The sequence below is a fragment of the Microcaecilia unicolor genome, chromosome 3, assembly GCF_901765095.1.
Source record: "Microcaecilia unicolor chromosome 3, aMicUni1.1, whole genome shotgun sequence".
NCBI lineage: Eukaryota > Metazoa > Chordata > Amphibia > Gymnophiona > Siphonopidae > Microcaecilia > Microcaecilia unicolor.
This window is the reverse complement of record NC_044033.1, coordinates 4,161,902-4,189,018: the sequence shown is the minus strand read 5'-3', so window position 1 is coordinate 4,189,018 and position 27,117 is coordinate 4,161,902. Positions and strand designations below refer to the sequence as shown.

Genomic DNA, 27,117 nt, shown 5'->3' with positions numbered 1-27,117 from the left:
TCATTGTGGTACTAAACTCATGTCTATTCAATCGTCATCACAGAGTTTTGTTAGCAGTAAATTATATGGCACATTTGTTACTTTCTGTGTTTGGCCCACTAGGGATCGTGTCGACATTCATGCAGCCCTCTGTGTATAAACGCCGCCCACCCCTGCTCTAGAAGCTACAACTCAGTGCTCTCCAAGGGTTTCTGCCAGGTACTTGTGACCTGCATTGGCCACTGCTGGAAGCAGGATACTGGGCTGGATGGATCACTGGTCTCACCCACTATGGCTATTCTTATGAATCTCTTCAGAGTGGCTGATGGACTTCTTGAGGCTTGAGATTGTCCTCTGTCCCTGCTAGTGCTGCTGCTGGGATTATTATTCTTTTTCTTTTCCACAATGGGCATTTTACACTTATCCAGTCTCACAAAATCCTTCTGCAAATTCTCTGAATAACTGTGTCATCCACAGATTTGATCACCTCACTTGTCACCCTTTAAAATGCACTCATTAGTACAAAAGGACTCTGCTGGGCTGGCACAAGCCCCTAAAAAAGATGACATACAACAAAGTCTGAAAACGTACAGCATAAACCTTAGCAAAACTGATCTTAGCTTAGGTGGCAAAAGTAAATGTTTATTTTTGTTTTTAAATGAAACCAAAAGTTCAAAATTTGCTCTAGATGGTAATTAAGGGAATTGGAATTCTGAAGGAAAAGTCCATTGATCGTTATTAAATTTTGATTTTTTTGCCAGGTTCTTGGGGCCTGGATTGGCCGCTATCGGAGACAGAGTGCTGGGCTTGATGGACCTTTGGTCTTTTCCCAGCGTGGCGGTGTTTATGTCAACAAAATGTCAAATTTAAAGAAAACCGAAACCTCAACTTCAGGGATGCCTCCAGAGACGGCCTTCCCTTGCCTTTTATGACAGGTTTCTCTCAATCCTCTGAAACAAGCCACAATAGAACACAACTCTTAAAGACCAAAAAAAAAGAGGGAAAAACAATTTACCAAATTCACAAAGACGCTCTTCCCTTAAGAAAGCACCGTTATGCTGAAAATATTATGCCTACATGTGCACAGTAAAAAGAACTACTACTTAGCTTAGACACCTGGGTGATATCAATATTATTTCTTGTATTTGCCTAATATCGTCTGTCCCGGTCAGTTTCAACAAGTAGATCCACTGTAGTACTTTTCAGATCAAGGGGTTCCCTTGTTTTGTATCTGCATCAGGAGGAATCCACCAGGGAAATGTTCCAACTAGTAACAAGATGGGGATGGCCGGAATAAAAACGCTCTCCAAGGACTTTCCCTTGTACGACATGAGCAATGAAGGTGGAACCAACAAAAGCTCAGTAGAACGCCTTCCACTCTAAGGGTCCCTTTAACCTCTTCGGTGTCAGTTTGCAATCTGTATATCCATTTTCACTCTTTTTCACGCGAGCATCGTGAAATATTACCCCCGTGTCCATTATCCACAAGTTGTTCTATAGCCATACATCGCTGTTGGGCAAATGTATGTTGTAAGCTGAAACAGAGTTTAACCAGTGGCTTATGGATTTTCCCAGAATTGATACGATGTTTATGTTCAATATTCCACTATATCTTTTTTGAGATGCGGCAACCAGAATTGAACACAATATTCGAGGTGCGGTCGCACCATGGAGTGAAACAAAGGCATTATAACTTCCTCATTTTTGTTTTCCATTCCTTTCCTAATAATACCTAACATTCTATTTGCTTTCTTAGCCGCAGCAGCACACTGAGCAGAAGGTTTCAACGTATCATCAACGACGACACCTAGATCCCTTTCTTGGTCTGTGACTCCTAATGTGGAACCTTGCATGACGTAGCTATAATTTGGGTTCCTCTTTCCCACATGCATCACTTTGCACTTGCTCTCATTAAACGTCATCTGCCAGATGCCCAGTGTTCCACTCTCGTAAGGTCCGCTTGTAATTTTTCACAATCCTCCCGCGATTTAATGACTTTGAATAAGTTTGTGTTATCAGCAAATTTAATTACCTCACTAATTACTCCCATCTCTAGGTCATTTATAAATATGTTAAAAAGCAGCTGTCCCAGTACAAAGCCCTGGGGAACCCCACTAACTACCCTTCTCCATTGAGAATACTGACCATTTAACCCTACTCTCTGTTTTCTATCTTTTAACCAGTTTTTAATCCACAGTAGAACACTACCTCCTATCCCATGACTCTCCAATTTCCTCTGGAGTCTTTCATGAGGTACTTTGTCAAACGCCTTCTGAAAATCCAGATACACAATATCCACGTTTGTTCATCCCTTCAAAGAAATGTAGTAGATCGGTGAGGCAAGATTTCCCTTCACTAAATCCATGTTGACTTTGTCTCATTAATCCATGCTTTTGAATATGCTCTGTAATTTTGTTCTTAATAATAGTCTCTACCATTTTGCCCAGCACCGACGTCAGACTCACCAGTCTGGACAGTGGACAGTGTATTATTATCTGTGATGTTAATGAGTAAACTTTCAAATGTTGGGATAATGTTAACCAAAAAATGGGTTTATATTAAAATGCTCCATTTCTTGTATTTCTAAGTAGTGGTATATTTAATTACTTGTCCCTGTGGTTTAAAGTATATTGGACAGATGAAACGAATGGATATACAGATTGCAAAAGGACTCCGAAGGGGTTAAAGGGACCCTTAGAGTGGAAGGCGTTCTACTGAGCTTTTGTTGGTTCCACCTTCATTGCTCATGTCGTACAAGGGAAAGTCCTTGGAGAGCGTTTTTATTCCAGCCATCCCCATCTTGTTACTAGTTGGAACATTTCCCTGGTGGATTCCTCCTGATGCAGATACAAAACAAGGGAACCCCTTGATCTGAAAAGTACTACAGTGGATCTACTTGTTGAAACTGACCGGGACAGACGATATTAGGCAAATACAAGAAATAATATTGATATCACCCAGGTGTCTAAGCTAAGTAGTAGTTGTTTTTTTTTTACTGTGCGCATGTAGGCATAATATTTTCAGCATAACGATGCTTTCTTAAGGGAAGAGTGTCTTTGTGAATTTGCTGTTTTTCCTTTGGTCACTATAGCTTTTTCTCGTTTAGGAGTTTTCTTCTTTAAAATCTGTTTTCTATTGTGGCTTGTTTCAGAGGATTGAGAGAAACCCGTGATAAAAGCCGTTAAGGGAAGGCCATCTCTGTGGCGTCCCTGGAAGTTGAGGTTTCGGTTTTCTTTAAAATTTGACATTTTATTCACAATTCTCTTAGTTACCATCTAAAGCAAATTTTGAGTTTCTGGTTTAATTTGTTAACTTTGCTGTCCAGTTTTTCTGATTTTTTTAAATATTTTTGTTTTTAACCTGGTTACACAGTGCTGGCATGTATTTTACCTTCAAGCGCATGTACACAATTCTCCTTTCCTGCCTTTTCCCAATAAAACTTCGGCCACAAGAGAGAAAACAGTGGTTATGAGGAGCAAAAGAAATTTATTTTCTAACTTAAAAAAAAGAGACAGAAAACTATGACATCAATGCAGTCAGATGAAATTGGCTCTGCCTACATATACAAGTTTACTTTTGAGGTACTGGTTTTGTACATCATACAGGACGCTATACCGAGCTGTGAAAACAAATGGAACTTCCTGGGCACTTTTTACTGGCCGTTTCTTACAGGAAAGCCTCCGAGCTATGTCAGAGAGCAAGAACGGCTCAGACCTGGAGCCATTAATAGCCTGAGGGACTGGAGAGCAGAACTTCAGCCTCCCCTGCCACAATAGCTCAAGCAGAAAGAAAGATATGGGAAGAAAAATCCCACTTGCAGGACAAGTTCCATGTCTCAGGTTATACTCAGCTCACAAGAAGTCCTACTCTATTAAAATGAAACCACCAAAAAAAACCAAGACACTTAAGCAAGGAGAAAAGCTGTATAAGAGGCAGTTTTGCACTTAACTACTTAAGTTGTACAATTCCAAAAGATTGCATGAAATTGTTTAGCACAAAAAGTTATTCTTCAGTATGACTCTCTCTCAAGTTCCAAAAAAAAAAAAATAAATTAGAGGCTTTCAACAGAAAGCATGTGATGTGGCTCACAAGCCCCTCAAGACCCAACATTCCAGTCCAATCCAATCCAGTGAAGTGAGCAGTAGTTCAGTCCATTTCCATCACAACGTTGCGGGACTCCCTGGCAACCATAAGTCGCATGAGCTGACTCTGGAATTTCTCTATCTTCTTTACATCCTGTGCCTGGTCTGTCCGATACAGCAAACACTGTTAAAAAAAAGACAGACATTTTAGCCCACACTCCCTGTATCAGCAGCTGCCACATTGGAGGTAAGGCAGGGCAGGTAGCACACAAGGGGGAACTTGGAGACCATGTCAGTTCCTTCATCCAGCAAGTTCTTTGTGCTTAGACTTAAGAGGTAAATGTTTTGGGACAGGGCACTGTGTAAGCAGCATTCAGATGCCTATCATGGAGTGGCCTAGTGGTTAGGGTGGTGGACTTTGGTTCTAGGGAACTGAGGAACTGAGTTCAATTCCCGGCACAGGCAGCTCCTTGTGACTCTGGGCAAGTCACTTAACCCTCCATTGCCCGCTGCATAGAGCCTGCCATGAGTGGGAAAGCGCGGGTTAAAAATGTAACAAACAAACTAATGCTGCAAGGCAGGGTTAGGCTTCAACACAGTTGGCTTAAAACATCAGCAGAGACGTTGCCAGTGCCAAGGGATAAACTAGCAAGGAAACCACAAGAGGAGACCTTGGACTGACCACCTGTAAGGGACCCTTCACTGACCTCTGGAGAGAAGCACAGGGAAATGTGAACCAGGGAATCGGAGGGGAACTGGTGAAGTGGGACAGAGATACAGCTTCATCCACCTAATTTATTTATTTATTATTTATTTATTACATTTGTACCCCACATTTTCCCACCTATTTGCAGGCTCAATGTGGCTTACAGAGTGTTGTTATGAGATATTCATGAGGGAATAGTAGATATAGTCGGTGGTAGGACGAAGGTATTTAGAGAAAGAGAAGAGGGTGTTAAGTAGGGTGATGTGGGAGGTGTAGTTGGTTGTGTGGTGATTTATGTTTTTAGAGGGTCTTTTTGTAGGCTCTGTTGAAGAGATGTGTCTTCAAGGATTTGCGAAAGTTGCTTAGATTGTCCATGGTTTTTAAGGTTGGGGGTAGCGCATTCCATAGCTGTGTGCTTCTATACGAGAAGGTGGTGGCGTATGCTTGCTTGTATTTAAGCCCTTTACAGCTGGGGAAGTTCAAGTTGAGGAATTTGCAGGCTGATCTCTTGGCGTTTCTGGGCAGTAGGTCCACTAGGTTGGACATGTAAAGAGGGGCCTCTGCCATGCAAGCCTTCAACATATAGAAGTGACTGCAATCAACGTGTTCTAGTAGCAACAAGTTTTAAATGCAAATTGGTGAAGATATTTTCTCTATTTAAAAAATAAAATCAGATGCTCACAAGATGACTGCACAACAGGAAAACGTCACTTAAAGCCCTACCACCATATAGAAGACACTCGTTCAGAGGCTCAACATATAAGGCACACAAACGGGGGGGGGGGGGGGGGGGGAGGAACCCACTCACCCTGTACGACACGTCCCCAGTGCTGTCAACTTGCATCACACCAGCAAGGGAAGCTGATGAATATGTAAACTGCTTTTGATGCGTCACAGAAAGGCAGTATATCCTTCCCTTGCACACCCCATGCGAGTTCTACAGAAGGGTTTTACTAAAACTTCTATTTCAAATCAATAATCTGCCTTTTGTACTTACAACTGCGTCATCTGTTACTTTCATACATAGATTGCCATCAGTGTGTCTGTATTTCAGCACAACACGCACCTGAAGGAGAAAAAGATGCACATATTAAAAAATAAACCCTAAGCAAACCATCCAGTTTTCTTCACGGCTACTGTGTGTCACGTTTTCCAAAAGCAGGAACTAGGATCGTGAGCCCTTGGGCAAAACCACCCCACACAGGGATAAGACAGAACTCGGACAGGGACGGCTAGACTTCACCTGCACCTGGCCACCCTTCCCTAGGAGTTGAGCCCCTGGGTGCAGGTGGCCGGCAGGACTTGCCGGACAGGGCCGGAACTGGATACCAGCAGGATACACACAGGGACTAGAATACAAAGGGAGGCTAGGCAGAATACTAGTCTAGGACTCTCAGACAGACAAGAGACGGAACTGAAAGCTGCAAGGAGCCACTGAAACAGGGAACAACAACATATAGACAAGAGACAGAACTGAAAGCTGCAAGCAGCCACTGAAACATGGAACAAACACTGATAGACAGGAGACAGAACTGAAAGCTGCCAGGCAGCCACTGAACAAGAAACACAGGCAACCAAGAACTAGACAAAGACATACAAACAAGAAACAAGACTGGGAAACAAGCAATAAAGTACAAGAAGCTACACAAAGACTAAACTAGAATCAGGCAAGAATCAATATATATAAATGGCGAGTGTCGTACTCACTCGCAAATGCGCAGTAGAGACCCTCTCTGCCCCGCCCCGTGTCAATACGTGATGACGAGGGCGGAACAGAGAGGGTCTCCATTGCGTATTTGCGAGGGACACCGCCGTCGCTAACGCTCCCCCCACCCGGAGTCGCCGCCGCCACCTACCTTCCACCAGGTCGGGTCCTCGCTCCGCTATTGAAACAGTGAGGGCACGCTGCCATCGGCCTTCCTTCTTCTTCTCTGCCTGTGTCCCGCCCTCGACGACGTTATGTCACATGAGGGCGGGACACAGGCAGAGAAGAAGGCAGGCCACGGCAGCTCAGTCAGTCAGCAGTACAGCTGTGTGCTGCCTGCCCTCGCTGTTTCAATAGCGGAACGAGGGCCCGACCGGGTGGAAGGTGGGTGGCGACTGCTCCGGGGGGGGGGGGGGGGGGAACGAACTCAGAGGGGGAGCGGCAGCGGTGAACTCGGCGGCGGGGTGGGGGGCCTTTCAACCCCCCCCCTCCTATACTAGCCCGTTTTTACAGGCTGAACGGCTAGTACAGACTATAAACTGGACTAGGCAGAAGTGCAGCAAGCACCAACAAACCAGGGCCTTAGGCGATGCAAAGGCAAAGCAGAGAGTTTCCAAATGGCTAATAAGCCCAGCAGCAGCTGAGATTCAGCTGCAGCAATCACCACGCAGCTAGGGGTGCTGTGCAGGCTCAAACAAGACAAGCAAGTCTGGCAGGCCGGAAGATCCAGACTGGACTGGGCTGAAGTCTGGAACGGGAAACAGCACACAGACAATCCAATGCAGCCACCAGGTCTGGCCACCAGAGGGCAAGAGGGACACAAACCAAAACATAGACAGAAAGCATACTGAAGCACAGAGAGGCTTAACACACACAGGTGCAGCATAGCGGAGCAATCAGAGCCATGCCGGAAGCAGCCAGCACACAGAGACAGAGACCAAACTAACTCAGAAAGAACAGACAGAAGCCAGCTCAGAAGCTGACCACCGGAAATAAGGTGAGCCTGAGAGGGGTCACGACCACAATTGTGACACTGTGCAATCAATGATGAACTTAGCTGTCCACTCATATTTTGCATTGATGATATATACTACATTTGAAGAGCGTGAATAGGATCCCCCTTACGCTGAATGATTTTCTCATGTAACAGGGGTCGTATGAGATGTGCTGACAGTTTGCAGCTTAGTATATCGAGAAGTTATGTCTTAAATGATAATTTTCTTTCCTTTAATCCTACCAGACCAGTACAGACTAGTGGGTTATGCTTGTCTACCAGCAGATGGACATAGAGAAAAACAGTGTGAGTTGCCTCTTAAGGATATCCTGCAGCCCTGGAATTTTAAATATTATGAATAGCTGAACAATAGTGCTTATAACTGTACTGCCGATCCATCCAAAATATTCAAAAAATGTCACCTTCATATAAAAGGAACCGAGAAGCAATATAGGCAGAAGCTTTAGTGACCTACAGCTATTTCACAGAGTCAGGAGGTGCATAAAGACAAGAAGAATGTAGACTATGTACATTTGGAAGTGCTGGAAAGAAAAGGCATGAAGCCCACAAGAAACGGAGCAGGGTGGGTGTCTGGACTGGAAATAACTGCAAGCAGGGCCAGCTGGAGCATCAAGCATTCGCAGATGGTCAAGGTCCCAAACTGGCCCTGGCTGCAGTTACTCCCGTGTCAGTGTCCAGGCTTACCGGTAAGAGAAATGCTGGTCACTTCAGGGGATAGGTGGGGAAGTAACAGTCACTGTGGGAGGAGGAGGGACAGGGAACAGGGAGAGAAATGCCTGTCATCATGAGAAAGAAATATGTGCATATGAGCCCTCAGTTTATATTTGAGTTAAGCTTCATATTTATCAGATGGGGAGAGATAATATGGAGCAGGATGGGGAAGGAGGGGGATTAGGGGAGTTATCTATTAGCATACATCACTTGGAGTTGATTATATATGTTACTCTATGTTTGGATGGGTCAGCAAAAAAATTGTTGAAATGTAAAAATATAATGATGGTTTCAGTTGGTAATAATTGTTGAAGTTTCTCAAACCGATTGTAGGTATTCAGACGCTATGCTACTTACCGTATGGGTTGTATGGATTGAGTCATCAATAAACATGGTTGACTATTACAATACAGAGGTAGAGGGGGGGGATGAAAAAATGGTTAAAAGGTTGAAGACAGAAGGCATTATTGCTTGTATTACACGTAATCTCATATATGAACAATGCATCACTGCAATTTTGGTTGTCTATGCTTTGGTTTGTCTTTAATAAAATTGTTATATTTGAGTTAACCTTCCCCCCCCCCCTTTTTTTTTATGGGAAAAATGTTCTCAGCTTATATTCGAGTATATACGGTATTTGGAAAGACAAAAACATGACCACATTACCCCACTATATCTGTAAGAGTATTGGATGCTAATTGCTTATCGTATTATTTTAACTATCTTACTATCAAGTTCTCCATTCGGGTCTTTCTAACCTTCTCATCTCTTACGGCCCATTGAAATGCCTTCGTTCATCCCATCAAAGTCTTCTTACTATACCATCCCATCGACACTTCTGGCTTGACATCAGGTCTACTTCTTTCAATGTAAACTATGGATCAACCTCCCCCCCTTGGCTATTACGAGTGGAATCATCTTTTCATAAACGTAGGGCATTTTCCCAACTTGGAACAGGCTGATGAAGCTGTAATTGCAGTTGCTTACCTTGGGTGTCCTCACTCCGCAAATTACCTATTGGATAATATTGTAACTCTGCCCTGATCTGCCTCCTTGCTGTTTTTCTCTCTTTGTCTTTGTACATTCTTAGTCTATAATTTTGTTAACTTCTCTTTTGATAAACTGCTTAGACAGACACCTCTTTTGTACTGATTTGCCATATATCAAGTAATACAATAAAAGGAAAATGTAACCATGTGTAAGAATAAGTCAATTAAAAAAAAAACACCAAAAGAGAACTTTAAAATAGCAAAACCAATCCCAACAATTTATCAAGCATTTATTAATAGACTGAAAATGAATGCTAAAGGTTCTTTTATGAATAATAATGGAAGGAGGAGAAAAACACAGAAAATTACTGGGTTCAGGAACAAAGCAGTATTAGCCTGGAAAAACTGCTAAAGGAAGAGCCTAACAGGCATGAGAGCCGAGCAATAAGAATCAGGCTTACAATACAGACCTACCACTTCACGCTCATTTTCACGTTAGGACAGGGTTCAAGAATACCATCTGTAAGCATGATGAATGAGAGCTCACAAAATACAGACAGTAACTTGAATATAGAGGAAGTGGTCTCTCTAACCAGTATTTAATAGATTCTTAACAGCAAGATGACAAACTGTCACACGTCAAGAACTGATTCAAAATTCAAGAACTCCTCAAAGTTCTGCTGCACGACTAATATTCCGCCAGTGTCGTTATGCTCATATTAGCCCTCTCCTCAAGTCACTTCACTGGCTTCCTATCCGTTTCCGCATACAGTTCAAACTCCTCTTATTGACCTATAAGTGCTTTCACTTTGCAGCTCCTCAGTACCTCTCCACTCTCATCTCTCCCTACATTCCTCCCCGGGAACTCCGTTCACTGGGTAAATCTCTCTTATCTGTACCCTTCTCCTCCACTGCTAACTCCAGACTCCATTCCTTTTATCTTGCGCACTATATGCCTGGAATAGACTTCCTGAGCTGGTACGTCAAGCTCCATCTCTGGCCATCTTCAAATCTAAGCTAAAAGCCCACCTTTTTGATGCTGCTTTTAACTCCTAACCCTTGTTCATAACCCTTATTTTATCATCCTCACTTTAATATTCCCTTGTTTGTCCTGTTTGTCTGTCCTAATTAGATTGTAAGCTCTGTCGAGCAGGGACTGTCTCTTCATGTTCAAGTGTACAGCGCTGCATACATCTAGTAGCGCTTTAGAAATGATAAGTAGTAGTAGTAGTCTTTGGAATTCCGGAATCTTGCTATTCTTTGAGTTCCGGAATCTTGCTACTCTTTGGGATTCCGGAATCTTGCTACCCTTTGTCCTTATCCCTTGTTTGTCCTGTTTGTCTGTCCTAATTAGATTGTAAGCTCTGTCGAGCAGGGACTGTCTCTTCATGTTCAAGTGTACAACGCTGCGTACGTCTAGAAGCGAAATAGAAATGATAAGTAGTAGTAGTAATATCAGCAAAATCCGCCCTTTCCTTTCTGAGCACACTACCAGAACCCTCATCCACACTCTTATCTCTTGCTTACACTATTGCAACTTGCTTCTCACAGGTCTCCCACTTAGTCATCTCTCTCCTCTTCAATCTGTTCAAAATTCTGCTGCACGACTAATATTCCGCCAGTGTCGTTATGCTCATATTAGCCCTCTCCTCAAGTCACTTCACTGGCTTCCTATCCGTTTCCGCATACAGTTCAAACTCCCCTTGTTGACCTATAAGTGCATTCACTCTGCAGTTCCTCAGTACCTCTCCACTCTCATCTCTCCCTACATTCCTCCCCGGGAACTCCGTTCACTGGGTAAATCTCTCTTATCTGCACCCTTCTCCTCCACCGCTAACTCCAGACTCCGTTCCTTTTATCTTGCTGCACCATATGCCTGAAATAGACTTCCTGAGCCAGTACGCCAAGCCTCATCTCTGGCCATCTTCAAATCTAGGCTAAAAGCCCACCTTTTTGATGCTGCTTTTAACTCCTAAACCTTCAACTGTCCCATATCCCTGATACGTCTTGTCTGTCCTAACCCTTATCCCTTACTTGTCCTGTCTGTCATAATTAGATTGTAAGCTCTATTGAGCAGGGACTGTCTCTCCACGTTCAAGTGTGAAGCGCTGCGTACGTCCGGTAGTGCTATAGAAATGATAAATAGTAGTAGTAATTTTGAGAGAGACGTGGATACTTTGAACAAATGGCCAGTCTGCTAGCAGGTAAGACTTAAATGTGAGTCACACAACTGGGGAATAACAGGCAGGTGCACTACTGTTACCCTTACCCAGGCAAAAGATTGGGCGTAGAAGTGAAGCCTGACAACTGCTGCCAAAGCCGGATACTGGCCTCATCTACACAAGGGGTAACAGCATAAAACAAGATACTTAAAACCAACTTTTGAGAACAATCTTGAAGCTGAACATCCAGGCTCAACATAAATATTCAAAATGTAAAAAAAAAAAAAAAAACAAGATTACAGGGCCACAAAGCTAATAAATACAGGAGTGAATCGATTTTTTTTTTTACGGTTTCAAAAGTAGAAAGACTAAGAGGACACTCAATGAAACTACATGGAAAAACAGTATTTTTTCACTCAACAAATAGTTAAGCTCTGGAACTCATTGCCAGAGGATGTGGTAACAGCAGTTTGCATATCTGGGTTTAAAAAAAAAGTTTGGACAAGTTCCTGGAGGAAATGTCCATAGTCTGTTATTGATATGCACATTGGGGAAGCCACTGCTTGCCCTGGGATTGGTAGCATGGAGTGTTACTCTTTGGGATTCTGCCAAAACCCTCAAGCTTTTTATCCTCACCCTGTGCTAGAGATGTGGGGCAACCCCCCCCCCCCCCCTTCGGGGTACAACCTACTTACATTTCCACCATTAACTCCTCTGGAAAAGAGGGAATAGGCTGTGAAAGATAACCAAGCATTTGGGGTGGGGAAAGATTCCTGAAATAGGGGTGTTAAAACCCTGGTATTACAAATTAAGACATACTACTACTACTTACTTCTACAGTGCTACTAGACGTACACAGCGCTGTACACTGGACATAGACAGTCCCTGCTCGACAGAGCTTACAAGCTAATTAGGACAGACAAACAGGACAAATAAGAGAGAAGGGAATTATGATAAAACAAGAGTACTGAACAAGAGTTAAGACGTCTGATGCTGTAGCCTGGTAGAGGCTGGTTCTAACTGAATTACAAGCCTAATCAGGCTAGAATGGCCAACACAATTTCTAGTCCTAGAATAAAATCTCTGTTAAGTCTTTTTCTGCAAATTGCAGCTATTTGTCATATAAATGTTTTCAGCATATATAGGCTCAGAGGAAGTCATAATGGGTTAAATCAATGGTCCATCTAGTCCAGTATCCTGTTTCCAACCATGGCCAATCCAGGTCACAAGTAACTGGCAGAACCCCAAATTGTAACACCCATTCCATGCTACAAATACCAGGGCAAGCAGAGGCATCCCCCATGTCCATCTCAATAAAGGATTATGGACTTTTCCTCCAGAAACGTGTCCAAACCTTTTTTTTAAAACCCAGATACATTAATCAATGTAGGAGGATGTAGTAACAAGTTCCAGAGCTTAACTATTCATTGAGTGAAAAAATATTTCTTCCTTGTTGTTTTAAAAGTATTTCACTTCTACACCACTCAGGATTTTGTAGACCACAATCTCTCCCCTCAGCCATCTGTTTTCCAAACTGAAAAGTCCTAACCTCTAATCTTTCCTCACATGAAGGGAGTTCCATTCCCATTATCACTTTGGTTGCCCCCTTTTTTAAGCTTTGAAACTAGGAAACCCAGAAGGCCCTTTTAAAGGTTTGAAAACTGCCAGATTAGGCCTGTGGCGTACTACAGCAAAGCAGCCTTGGCACAGGAAGATGCAAAATTGATATGCCTGGAGGCTGGTTCAACACAAGGAACCTCCATCAAGGCTAAATGAATTCTGGAAGCCAGGTAACCTGGGCAAATAAAAATCAGAAAAGTAAAACTTCAAAGAAAAAGCAAAAAAAAACAACCCCCCCCCCCCCCCCCCACACACACACAATTTAAGGCAAAGACAGCAAATAAGGGGGAGATCGTGTATAAATTTTCCCCGACTCCTAAATGTTTGAAGTTTTCTATATTTATATCCCTTACCTCCACTACATCCAGGTTCTGAGTCAAGGACTCAGCATGAGTCTTTGAAGCACTGGCTTAAGCTTGAACTGGGTGACAGACTTTGCATAGACTCTTGGGGTGCCCCTTTCTGGGGAAAGGCCTAAGGATCAGTTTAGTGAGGCTTGGCAAGTAGCAACCATGACTGGCTCCCCAGTGCATCTGTCAAACCTTCAAGACCAGCTTCTTGTAGTTCGGCTTACGCTCACTGTCAAGAAACATGGAGCACATCTTGAAACTGAACTGCTCTGGGCAGCACCTAATGCAGATTTCATACCAACCACCGATGTGGTCCTTTCCAAGGCAGATGCAGCACAAAGTATCTGGTAATGGTGGTTATATTCCGTCAACTCCAAAATACAGGTTCAAAGCAGATAACATAAAATCCAAATACAATCTCTTGCTGGGAGACAGAACGGTTCAAGCGCAGGAATAAGATAATTGGCACTATAAAGGTTTAGCTCCAGATGAAGATGTTACGAAACAGGAGCAAACCAGTGAGAAAGCCCAGAAGAAAAGATAAGTGCTAAACCGAATGACATTATAAAGGCGGAATATGTATAAAAAATGTAAAAAGAATTACTAACCTAGACTAATGAGGATTCCCGCTGTTATAATAGTGGTAAAATCCAACGGTACAGCAGAGAGGTGTAGTCTATTTAGCAAGCAAACAATAGGCACAACGGAGATCTGAAGTCAAGGTTAAAGTATATATTAAGAAGACTGTGTTGAAACAATTAATGTGCCACAGAGGTATTAATTGGTGGAATTGATTCTAAAGAGCACGTTTGTAGAAGTGTAATCTTGTAAAGCAACAAAATAAACATCATAGATCAGTGCCCAGGTCCTCTCACCTCAGTCACTGCACATTACACCAGCATAACAAGTATGCCAAACAACTTACTTTTCACAAGACCAAGGTTGCAGACCACTGGCGAGATTCAAGGACGTTCATGCTGCACATGGGGTTCTCTTATACTGGACTTCAGTGCTTTCTCTTCTCGTTTGTGGCCAAGTGGAGCCATCAGAATATTGAATAGCGTAGGGGATAGTGGGGAACCTTGTGGAACACCACAGTCTGGAGTTCAATGTGGAGAGATGCTATGAGCTGATTTAACGTGGTAGGATCTAGATTTTAGAGGAAGCCAGTGAACCATCCGAGTACGGGGCCTCCAAGCCCGATGCTGTCCAGTAGGGAAAGGAGCATATCGGGGTCTTCTATGTCAAAAGCGCTTGATATATCGAATTGGAGTATATCAAGTCCCACCCCCTTTCCCCCTTCATATAAAAATACCACATTATTCCCATTGTAAATTAAACCTCCACATGGGAGGTATCGCAGTGCTTTACTAGGAAATACATCTCCACAAACAAAGCAGTCAAAAAGGAAGTGGCTTTAAAACCAGTGCAAATGTTACATTTATTATAAGAACATAAGAATAGACAACGGTCCAATCAAGCCCAGTATCCTGTTTCCAACAGTGGCAGAAACCCAAATAGCAACTACATTCCATGCTACCAATCCCAGGGTAAGCAGTGGCTTCCCCATGTCTATCTCAATAACATGGACTTTTCCTCCAGGAATTTGTCCAAACTGTTTTTTAAACCCAGATATGCTAACTGCTGTTACCACATCCTCTGGCAACAAGTTCCAGAGATTAATCAGTTGAATGAAAATAATATTTCCTCCTATGTGTTTTATTTAGTTACACAAATTTATAATCCACCCATCCAAATATTGTTTATTTTCTTAGAATCTGCCTTTAGTAATCAGGCAGCGGAAGCAGTGGCCTGTCTCATCTCTCTGGGCAAAGTTACATATGCCCTCCAAATATCTAGCTTTCCCAACCTTGAATCTGCTCATGGCAGTTCGGTACAGACTCAGCCGTAACTAAGTCTGTAATTAAAGAGGAACCCAATTTTAATTAGTTAAAGAGATATAGTTTATTAGTATTAATTAGAATTGATACATTACCCAATAATGAGGATACCAGCAATTCAGTCAATCATACAGTGGAACAGAATCACACGACACACCAGCTCTCGGTGGTACTCTGTCTCTCTCCTCCATCAGCATCTCTGTCTTACACCTCTCGGGGTGCTTCCTTTATACTGTCTCAACCCAATGGATTCCAATGGGATCCAGCTTTGTCAGCAGAACTTGCTAACTCTTATCAGTTGATAAGGAACCGATAAGGGTGACTTCATTAGGTCCCAGGTTCTAACTATACACAAAAGGGGTGCAAAGCACAGCTGGCGAGATGACTTCATCGGTCACTCTGCTCTTCTCAGCTCCCCCCTCCCTCTGAGTACTCTCTAACTACGTACATCTACCCCTTTATCTACTTTCATTAGCCCAAAGGTAAAATTATGTATCATACCTGATAATTTTCTTTCCATTAATCATAGCTGATCAATCCATAGACTGGTGGGTTGTGTCCATCTACCAGCAGGTGGAGATAGAGAGCAATCCTTTTGCCTCCCTATATGTGGTCATGTGCTGCCGGAAACTCCTCAGTATGTCGATATCAAAGCTCCATCCGCAGGACTCAGCACTTAGAGAATTACACCCACGAAGGGACACTCTGCCCAGCTCACCACCGCCGAAACGGGGGAGGGGAATTAACCCAGCTCATCCCCACACAAGTGGGGGAGGGGGAATCCGTCCAGCTCATCCCCGTGGAGCGGGGGGAGGGACACCACACCCGCCGATGCGGGAGGATCTGGCTTATCCTGCAACCGCAACCGCGGGAGGAGCTGACTGACCCTAACACCGCCGAAGCGGGAGGGGTACAAAGCTGCCCTACAGCCGCACGAAGCGGAGGGAGTGCCGGCAGAATTTAAATCTCAATCCAGCCCCGTAAAACGGAGGGGAGAGGAATGCAGCAGCTCACTGTAACACAAACTCGTCTCAACTCTTGAAGAATCCAAGTGAAAGAAGAACTTGAACACGAAGTCCTCCTGAAGTAACTGAAGGCTAAACTTGAACCTAAAATTCAACCAGAATATAACAGTACAGATATCTGGGAGGGGCTATGGATTGATCAGCTATGATTAATGGAAAGAAAATTATCAGGTATGATACATAATTTTACCTTCCATATCATCAAGCTGATCAATCCATAGACTGGTGGGATGTACCGAAGCAGTACTCACCCAGGGCGGGACATAGAAATCCCTGACCGCAACACTGAAGCTCCAAACCGGGCCTCCGCCCGAGCAGCCACAGACAAGCGGTAATGCCTGGCAAAGGTATGGGCCGAAGCCCAAGTTGCCGCCTTGCAAATCTCTTCCAAGGAGACGGACCCTAAGCCGCTGCAATGGCTTCCTTGCCCATCTTGCCACTGTAGGCTTAGAAGCCTGCAGACCCTTACGAAGACCTGTAAACAGGACAAATAGATGATCCGATATCCGGAAATCATTGGTCACTTCCAAGTATCTGATGATGACTCGTCTCACATCCAGAAATTGAGAGCAGAGTATTCCTCTGGGTAGACCTCCCTACGAAAGGAAGGGAGACAGAGCTGCTGAATCACATGGAAGCGAAAAACAATCTTGGGCAGGAAGGAAGGCACTGTGCGAATAGTCACTCCTGCCTCAGTGAACTGCAGAAAAAGCTCTCGACATGAGAGTGCCTGGAGCTCAGAAACTCTTCTGGCTGAAGTGATAGCCACCAAAAAGACTGCTTTCAACGTCAGGTCTTTCAGAGATGCCCTCGACAAGGGTTCAAAAGGCGGCTTCTGCAATGCTCTTAGCACCAGGTTGAGATTCCACGCAGGCACCACTGAGTGCAGAGGAGGGCGCAGGTGATTAACTCCCTTGAGAAAGCGCACCACATCTGGCTGCGAAGCCAGGGAAGCACCCTTCAGGCGGCCCCTGAAGCAAGCCAGAGCCGCTACCTGAACTTTCAGGGAACTGAGCGACAGGCCTTTGTCCAGACCTTCTTGCAGGAACGCCAACACTGAAGAAATTGGAGCAGTGAAGGGAGAAAGTGAGCCTGCTTCACACCAACGCTGCAAAGATACGCCAAACCCTGGCGTAAGCAGTAGAAGTAGAGCGCTTCCTCGCTCTCAGCATAGTGGCGATGACCTTGTCTGAGAAGCCCTTCTTTCTCAGACGCTGCCGCTCAATAGCCAGGCCGTAAGACCAAAGGTGGAGGGATCCTCCATCACCACGGACCCTGATGTAACGGGCCCTGCTCCACTGGCAGCCGCAGAGGATCGCCGACTGAGAGCCTGATCAAGTCCGCATACCAGGGACGTCTGGGCCAATCCGGACCCACCAGGATTACCCTGCCGGGATGCTTTGGCCCGGTCTACAGCCCCTGCCCAACATGGGCCAGGGCGGGAACACATAGAGAAGCTCTTGTGTCGGCCACTGTTGGAGGAGAGCATCTACTCCCAGGGATCGAGGGTCCCGTCCTCATGCTGAAAAAAGCGCGGCACTTGGCAATTGGCCGATGACGCCATCAGATCTAGGCTCGGCTGGCCCCAGCGCTTCGTGATGTCCAAGAACGCCTGAGCAGATAGCTGCCACTCTCCGGGCTCCAAGGTATGGCGACTGAGAAAGTCCCCTTGACATTCATGACTCCGGCAATGTGGGCCGCTGAAAGCTGCTCCAGGTTCGCTTCCGCCCACTGGCATAGATTCATAGCCTCCGTGGCTAGAGGGCGGCTCTTGGTACGCCTCCCTGGCGGTTGACATAGGCCACAGCCGTGGCATTGTCCGACAGGACCCGTACAGCTTCAACACCAGTACCGGGATGAACTCCAACAACACCAACCGAATGGCTCTGAGTTTCCAGGAGGTTGATAGACCACTTGCCTCTGCAGGAGACAAGCCCTGCGCTGTCCTTGCCCAGCAGTGGGCTCCCCAGCCCATCAAAGAGGCGTCTGTCGTGACGACAATCCACTCCGGGGTCACCGAGGCATTCCTGCAGACAACTTGTCTGTCTGCGTCACCAGCTCAGCGCCTTGCGCACTGCTGGGTCCAAGGGAAGGCGCACAGCATAATCCTCCGCATCGGAGTCCAGCGCAGCAGCAGAGATATTGTAGTGGTCCTCATATGAGCCCTGCCCAGGCACTACTTCCATCGTGGCCGTCATAGAGCCACAGCTGCACGTAGTCCCAAGCCCGAATAGGAGAGGCTACTAGGAACTAGTCCACCTGAGCCTGAAGCTTGACATCCGATTGTCTGGCAGAACCTCTGCCCACTTGGTGTCGAATCGAACTCCCATATACTCCAAGGACTGACGTCGGGCGCAGCTGCTTTACTCCCAGTTGATGATCCACCCCAGGAGCTCAGAAGAGCAACCACCCCGGGTTTCACAGCTTTGGCCGCACCCTGCATAAGAGGGGGCTTGGATCAACCACATCTTCCAGATAAGGATGGACTTGACTCCTTCCTTCCTAGGAAGGCCGCAATGACCACCATTACTTTGGAGAAGGTCCGCGGAGCATTAGCCAACCCGAACGGGAGGGCTCTGAACTGGAAGTGTCGGCCCAGGACTGCAAAAACGCAGAAGCGTTGATGAGGAGGCCAGATGGGAATATGCAAGCACGCTTCCTTGAAGTCCAAGGATGGCCAGGAACTCTCCTTCCTTCAACTGCCGCTATAACAGACGGAGGGTCTCCATGCGAAAGTGCCGAACTTTCAAGGCCCAATTGACCCCTTTGAGGTCGAGGATAGGCCGTACAGGAACCTCCTGTCTTTGGTATCACAAAGAAAAAGGAGTAACGTCCCTTGCCAAGCTGAGTTTCTGGCACCGGAACGACCGCCCCCAGGCGATCAGATTGTCCAAGTCTGCTGCACTGCCACAGCTTGACCGAGACTTGCAGGGAGAGAGTACAAAACCCGTCTTTTTAGGGTCGGCAGAACTCTAGCTTGTAGCCGTCTCTGATGACTTCCAGCACCCAAGCGTCTGAGTTATTGTGGTCCACTCGCCCATAAACGAGGACAGCCGTCCTCCAATCTGCACTGAGGCGTGGACCAAGGCCCCGTCATTGGGTACGAGACCCTGGGGGAGAACCGGAGGGAGCACCTCCGGGACGGCGGTCTCTGCGAAAAGGAATGCTGCTTGGGGGAGAAGTTCCTCTTGAAGGAAGAGGGGGCAGAGGAGCCCGACCGGCACGGGCGTACCGACGGGCTTCCTGAAACCGTCCTCTGGAGGTACCAGGGCGAGTACTAGCCCGAGCCCTGACCTCTGGTAACTTCTTGCCCTTAGACTTGCCGAGATCGGTCACGATTTTGTCCAGCTCGACCCCAAAGAGCAGCTTGCCTTTAAAAGGCAAACTAGCCAGGCGGGATTTAGAGGCGTGGTCAGCAGACCAATACTTCAGCCAAAGCCACCACCGCGCAGAGATTGTCTGAGCCATGCCTTTAGCTGAGGCTCTCAAGACATCATACAGCAAGTCTGCCACATAGGCTAAGCCCGATTCCAGGGCCGACCAATCAGCCCTCAAGGAATGATCCGAGGGGGAAGCCCGCTGCACCATAGTCAGGCACGCCCTGGCCACATAGGAGTCGCAAACTGAGGCCTGCAAACTTAAAGCAACCGCCTCAAAGGAGGACCTTAAGGCCGCCTCCAATCTTCTGTCTTGGGCGTCCTTTAGGGCCGTGCCACCTTCCACCGGCAACGCCGTTTTCTTAGTCACTGCAGTGATTAAAGAATCCACGGTAGGCCACAGAAAGGCCTCACGTTCACTTACAGGCAAAGGATAGAGGCGGGACATAGCCCTAGCCACTTTAAGGCTCGCTTCCTGGGACATCCCATTGAGCCGAAATTAAGGTGTGCATGGCATCATGCACGTGGAAGGTTCTAGGCGGGCGTTTGGGTCCCCAGCATAATGGCAGAGCCAACAGGGGCTGAGGGAGAGACGTCCTCCGGAGAGGAAATCTTCAAAATGCCCATGGCCTGCACAAACAGGTTGGGCAAATCCTCTGAGCTAAAAAGGCGCGCTGCAGAGGGGTCATCCGCTCCATCCGAGCGGGGATCCGTCTCCTCCAAGGAATCCGCAAAGGACCGTTGGGAGAACTCAGATACGCTGCCCTCATCTACATCGGAGGAGACAAAGTCCTCCAAGGCCTGGGAATCAACCCGAGGGCGTTTACCTCCGGGGGCCTCAACCTCTTTACCAGACGAGGGAGCAGGGGCAGCGTTCTGCATAAGGAAGGCCTGATGCAGCAGCAAAATAAATTCGGGGGAAAAACCCCCCAGACTGTGCACTTCCGCAGCCTGGGCAACAGCCCTAGACGCACCCTCAACCGGCGCTCGCAAGAGCGGGGGAGAGACATGCTGCGCATCCAAGATGGCGTCCGGCGCGACACTCCGCGAAGGAGCTATGCGGGAAAAACGGCGCTTAATTTTAGCCGCCTTTGTGCCGTCGCCCAAATTAAGGGCGTTCATGGCATTAATGTCTCCTACCTCAAGGGCGGCCCAAGAAGAAGCCGTCCGAGCCGCGTGGCCGGCCAAGATGGCGGAGGCGAGGAGCGGGGGATGGGCGTTTATGGCGGGAAAACCGCCCCACCGGAGGAAGGACCGGGACACTCATCGGTCACAAAACTGTCACCCAATAAGGGCGAATCAGACTTTAAGACCCCCGCATCCCCTCTAGAAGCGCCCAAGCGATCCGGGGAGCGACTCTTTACGCCCTCGCCCTCCGACGCCATATGCCACGTGGAGATAAATCGGGGAACCCCCTGCCCGCTATAAAAGGTAAAAATTACCTGCTTTCCGCTCCGAGCTGTAACGACCTGGTGTCCCAGTGAGTAGCTGCAATGAACATTTAAATAAACGTCGAAATAAACGCCTTTAAGGACGTTCAAAATTTTTTTTTTTTTTTTTAACGGAGCCAGCGGGAGGGGGGAGAAAAGGAGGACCTGGCGCCACCAGGTTTGCACTTGCTCAAGAAGAGCCCTCAACCCCAGGCACTCAACAAAACCTAAAAATTAGGCTTGGAGGCCTAGCCAGAGCTGCTGCTGTGTGTGACCACCACCTGCTGAGATAGAGAACATACTGAGGAATTTCCGGCAGCACATGACCACATATAGGGAGGCAAAAGGATTGCTCTCTATCTCCACCTGCTGGTAGATGGACACAACCCACCAGTCTATGAATTGATCAGCTTGATGATATGGAAACATCTTTCATGACTCTTCACTGATGCCAGTCCCAGGCATGTTTATAAGAGCAAAGGACCCCCTCTCTTGCCAGCTCCCTGAGAACTCAGTTCAGCTTGTGCTGCAGAAAAATGTATTTTGTATCAGAGATGACTTTGGATTTTTAAGAGAAGCCCAGCTCTTATTATGAGCCATTTGCTTGCAGAGGCCTAGCTCTTTAGCCTGAGCCATTGGACCTGTATTTTACTGAGAGCAAGGGCGGCCATATATATACAATATCTGGGCAGAGTACAATAAATAAACATAATTAACCACATAAAACACCATCAATACACTCAACAACATAACAAAGCCTTAACCTTGATCTGGGAGCCCTAAGCCCCCACCAGCTATGCTTCAGAGAATGCTCTCTGAAATGGCAAAGCCTTTATCTTTTTCTTAAACACTGCCAAAAAAGTCATTGCTGTAATTTCGTCACGTGTCTCCTCATCTTTGTACTTTTTGAAAAAGTAAAACAATCGATTCACTTTTACTTGCTCTACACCACTCAGGATTTCGTAGACTTCTGTCATATCTCCCCTCAGCTAACTTTTTTCCAAGCTGAAGAGCCCTAACCTCTTTAGCCTTTCCTCAAACGGGAGGAGTTCCATCATCCCATCATTTTGGTCACTCTTCTTTGAAGCTTTTCTAATTCCACTATATCTTTTTTGAGATACGGCGACCAGAATTGCAAACAATACTCAAGGCGAGGTCGCACCATGTTGTGATACAAAGGCATTATAATATTCTTGGTCTTAATTTACCTTTCCGAACAATCCCTAGCATCCTGTTTGCTTTTAAGATTTCAACATATTGTCTACAATGACACCTAGATCTTTTTCTTAGGTGCTGACTCCCAAGGTGGACCCTAGCATCAGGTAACTGTGATTCGGATTACGTGCACCACCTTGCATTTGTCCACATTAAATTTCATCTTCCATTTGGATGCCCAGTCTTCCAATTTCCTTTGGCCTTCCTGCAATATTTCACAGTCCGCATGTGCTTTAACAACCTTGAATAGTTTTGTATCATCTGCAAATTTAATCACCTCAGTCGTCGTTCCGCTTTCCATATTTTTATTTTGTTACATTTGTACCCCGCACTTTTTCCCACTCATGGCAGGCTCAATGCGGCAGGCAATGGAGGGTTAAGTGACTTGCCCAGAGTCACAAGGAGCTGCCTGTGCCGGGAATCGAACTCAGTTCCTCAGTTCCCCAGGACCAAAGTCCACCACCCTAACCACTAGGCCACTCCTCCACACATTTATCATTTATAAATATGTTAAGATTTAACAATTTTATTCAGGATCAAACAAATCCTACATCTAACAATTAAACAACAATCTAGACAAAAACATCAAACAATTACATGACAGCAATCAAACATACAGAAGAATAGGCAAAAACATCATACAGCAAAAAGCTGGACAACACATGATCCCATACCTCATATCACCCCTCTCCTCAGGTCACTTCACTGACTTCCGATCAGATACCGCATTCAATTCAAGCTTCTCCTTCTTACCTACAAATGCACTCAGTCTGCTGCCCCTCACTATCTTTCTACCCTCATCTCCCCTTACGTTCCCGCCCATAACCTCCGTTTACAGGATAAATCCCTCCTCTCAGTACCCTTCTCCAGGCTCCGCTCATTCTGCCTCGCCTCACCCTATGCTTGGAACAACCTTCCTGAGCCCTTACGCCAAGCCCCCTCCCTGCCTGTCTTCAAGTCTTTGCTTAAAGCCCACCTCTTCAATGCTGCGTTCGGCACCTAACCCTTACCGTTCAGTGAATCCAGACTGCCCCAATTTGACTGCCCCTATCGGACCGACCGTTCACTTGTCTATTAGATTGTAAGCTCTTTGAGCAGGGACTGTCTCTCTTTGTTAAATTGTACAGTGCTGCGTAACCCTAGTAGCGCTCTAGAAATGTTAAGTAGTAGTAGTATATTTGTTTTGTGAGAAAACTCCCACTCTCCCTCCCCCTCATTACTCCAGTTTTGGTTCAAAATTAATGGTTGTATACAAAATCACCCCCTCCCCCAACCCTACTCCAACCCATAACTTAATACATACACTGAGATGACCTGGCGTCTGGACATTTATAAATACGTTAAATTGCACCGGTCCCAATATAGATCCCTGCAGAACGCCACTGTTCACCCTCCTCCATTGAGATACATAACCCTACCCTTCCAGTGTGGAGGAGTAGCCTAGTGGTTAGTGCAGTGGACGTTGATCCTGGGGAACTGGGTTTGCTTCCCACTGCGGTTCCTTGTAACCTTGGGCAAGTCACTTAACCCTCCATTGCCCCAGGTACCAAAAACAGATTGTGAGCCCTCTAGGGACAGAGAGAAAGTACTTGCATATAATATGTACAGCGCTACATATGTCTAGTAGTGCTACAGAAATTATTAGTATTACCCTCTTTTCTGTTCAATAACCAATTCCTAATCCACACCAGAACCTTGCCTTCTATCCCATGACTATTTAATTTTCTGAGGAGTCTCTTATGAGGAATTTATCAAAAGCTTCTGAAAATCTAGATACACTACATCAACCGACTCACCTTTAGCCACATGCTTATTCACTCCTTCAAAGAAATGAAGCAAATTGGTGAGGTAATACTTCCTTGGCTGATCCCATGATGACTCCGTCCCATTAAACCATGTTTTATTTATGTGTTCCATACATTTTATTTTTTATAATAGTTTCAACTATTTCACCTGGCACTGAAGTCAGGCTTACTGGTCTGTAGTTTCCCCATCACCCCGGAACCCTTTTTAAACATCGGTGTTACATTGGCCACCCTCCAATCTTCAGGTACTACGGTCAATTTTAACAACAGGTTACAATCATTAACAGATCAGCAATTTCATATTCGAGAGTTCAGTACCTGGGGTGTATGCCATCCGGTCCAGGTGATTTAGTACTCTCTAATTAAGGGTGAGAAGTGAAGGTGTAGGTGATGCCTTTTCATTGGATATCTTTGGCTATTCTCATTTCATCAAGATAGTGAAAGCACAATACTGACAGACTTGTCTAGCTTTCAAAAAGTACAAAACCTAGGGAGCCACTCAATGAAATTACATGAAAATACTTTTAAAACAAATAGGAGGAAATATTTTTTTTCACTGAAAGAATCTCTGAAACATGTTGCCAGAGAATGTGATAACAGCTGTTAGTGTATCTGGGTTTTAAAAAATGTTTGGACAAGTTTCTGGAGGAAAAGTCCATAGTCTGTTATTGAGATGAACATGGGGGAACACTGCTTGCCCTGGGATTGGTAGCATGGAATGTTGCTACTCTGAGATTCTGCATGGAATCTTGTTACTCTTTGGGTATCCGGAATCTTGCTATTCTTTGAGATTCTGCATGGAATCTTGTTACTCTTTGGGTATCCGGAATCTTGCTATGCTTAGAGATTCTGCATGGAATCTTGATACTCTTTGGGATTCTGGAATCTTGCTATTCTTTGAGATTCTGCATGGAATCTTGTTACCCTTTGGGAATCCGGAATCTTGCTATTCTTAGAAGTTCTGAATGGAATCTTGCTACTCTTTGGGATTCCGGAATCTTGCTATTCTTTGGGGTTCTACATGGAATGTTGTTACTCTTTGGGATTCCGTAATCTTGCTATTCTTTGAGATTCTGCATGGAATCTTGTTACTCTTTGAGATTCTGGAATCTTGTTACTCTTTGAGATTCCGGAATCTTGCTATTCTTTGAGATTCTGCATGGAATCTTGTTACTCTTTGAGATTCCAGAATCTTGCTATTCTTTGAGATTCTGCACAGAATCTTGTTACTCTTTGAGATTCTGGAATCTTGTTACTCTTTAGGATTCCGTAATCTTGCTATTCTTTGAGATTCTGCATGGAATCTTGTTACTCTTTGAGATTCCAGAATCTTGCTATTCTTTGAGATTCTGCACAGAATCTTGTTACTCTTTGGGATTCCAGAATCTTGCTATTCTTTGGGGTTCTACATGGAATGTTGCTCCTCTGAAATTCTGCACGGAATCTTGCTGTTCTTTGAGATTCTGCATGGAATCTTGCTACTCTTTGGGGTTCCGGAATGTTGCTACTCTTTGGGGTTCTACATGGAATCTTGTTACTCTTTGGGATTCCGGAATGTTGCTACGCTTTGGGGTTCTACATGGAATCTTGCTGCTCTTTGGGGTTCTGCATGGAATCTTGTTACTCTTTGGGATTCCGGAATGTTGCTACTCTTTGGGGTTCTACATGGAATCTTGCTATTCTTTGGGGTTCCGGAATCTTGCTACTCTTTGGGGTTCTACATAGAATCTTGTTACTCTTTGGGATTCCGGAATCTTGCTACTCTTTGGGGTTCTACATAGAATCTTGCTACTCTTTGGGATTCTACATAGAATCTTGTTACTCTTTGGGGTTCTACATGGAATGTTGCTACTCTGAAATTCTGCACGGAATCTTGTTACTCTTTGAGATTCCGGAATCTTGCTATTCTTTGAGATTCTGCATGGAATCTTGCTACCCTTTGGGAATCCGGAATCTTGCTATTCTTTGGGGTTCTACATGGAATCTTGCTACTCTTTGGGGTTCTGGAATCTTGCTACTCTTTGGGGTTCTACATAGAATCTTGTTACTCTTTGGGATTCCGGAATCTTGCTACTCTTTGGGGTTCTACATAGAATCTTGCTACTCTTTGGGATTCTACATGGAATGTTGCTGCTCTTTTGGGTTCCACATGGAATGTTGCTGCTCTTTTGGGTTCCACATGGAATGTTGCTACTATTTGAGCTTCTGCCAGGCACTTGTGACCTGATTTGGCCACTGTTGGAAGCAGGATAGTGGGTTGGATGGACCCTTGGTCTAACCCAGTGGCTACTCTTATGTTCTTATGCTTTATAGACTGTCCACATGTGTTAGTGCAAGCTGAGTGAAGTGGGTGAGGGGATAAGCAGAGACCCAAGACAGGGAAGACATCTAAAGGCCGGAGAGACTGTCCGGGAGGGGGTCCTGTTTGTCCCGATTAGATTGCAAGCTCTGTGCAGCAGGGACAGTCTCTTACGTGTTCAAGTGTACAGCGCTGCGTACGCCTGGTGGATAGTAGAAGAAAACGCAGAGGGGGGGGCAGGGGGGGGTCTCCTCACCTTCATGGGATTGGCCTGGTACAACTTCTCGGCCGCCCGCGTAAACTCCTCCCAGGTCTGGTAATACGGCATCACGACGAGAAGCAGCGGCGACCGCAACCGACACCTCAGCACTTGTAAGCCCCGCCCCACCCGCGCCACTTCCGCATCAAGACTGGGCAGGCGCCAATTTAGACCAATGGGAGAGCGCGACACCGGCGGACCGACGTACTGACGCCGTCTGCGACCATAGAGCTTGGCCTCCCTGCTGCTGTCGGCCGTTCCAGAGCAGAGAGAGCGCCCTCTAGAGACTGCAAGCGGTAGTGGCGGCTCCCCTTGTCCTCAGTAGGATCAGGGCTTCCTTTCTTCCTCCAGGTCTTACACACCTCAGTCTTCTTCTTCTTATTATTATTATTATTTACTGCTATGGCCATTGCTGGACAACAAGGGCAGATCAGGCTGATGACACAAGAATTAGGAGTATCAGCACTGCCTTGTGTCTAAGCCTGTT

The 27,117-nt window shown here is 45.7% G+C and overlaps 1 protein-coding gene across 1 annotated transcript; it reads right to left on the bottom strand.

Annotated features, from left to right (window-relative positions):
• Positions 1-3,445: 3,445 nt before the first annotated feature.
• Positions 3,446-26,749, bottom strand: SRP9 (signal recognition particle 9). The gene is made up of 3 exons (XM_030194594.1): positions 26,628-26,749; positions 5,765-5,833; positions 3,446-4,245 (listed from the first exon to the last, which is right to left on the bottom strand). The coding sequence occupies exons 1-3, from the start codon at positions 26,697-26,699 to the stop codon at positions 4,126-4,128; spliced, it is 261 nt and encodes an 86-aa protein (XP_030050454.1). The 5' UTR covers positions 26,700-26,749; the 3' UTR covers positions 3,446-4,125.
• Positions 26,750-27,117: the final 368 nt, after the last annotated feature.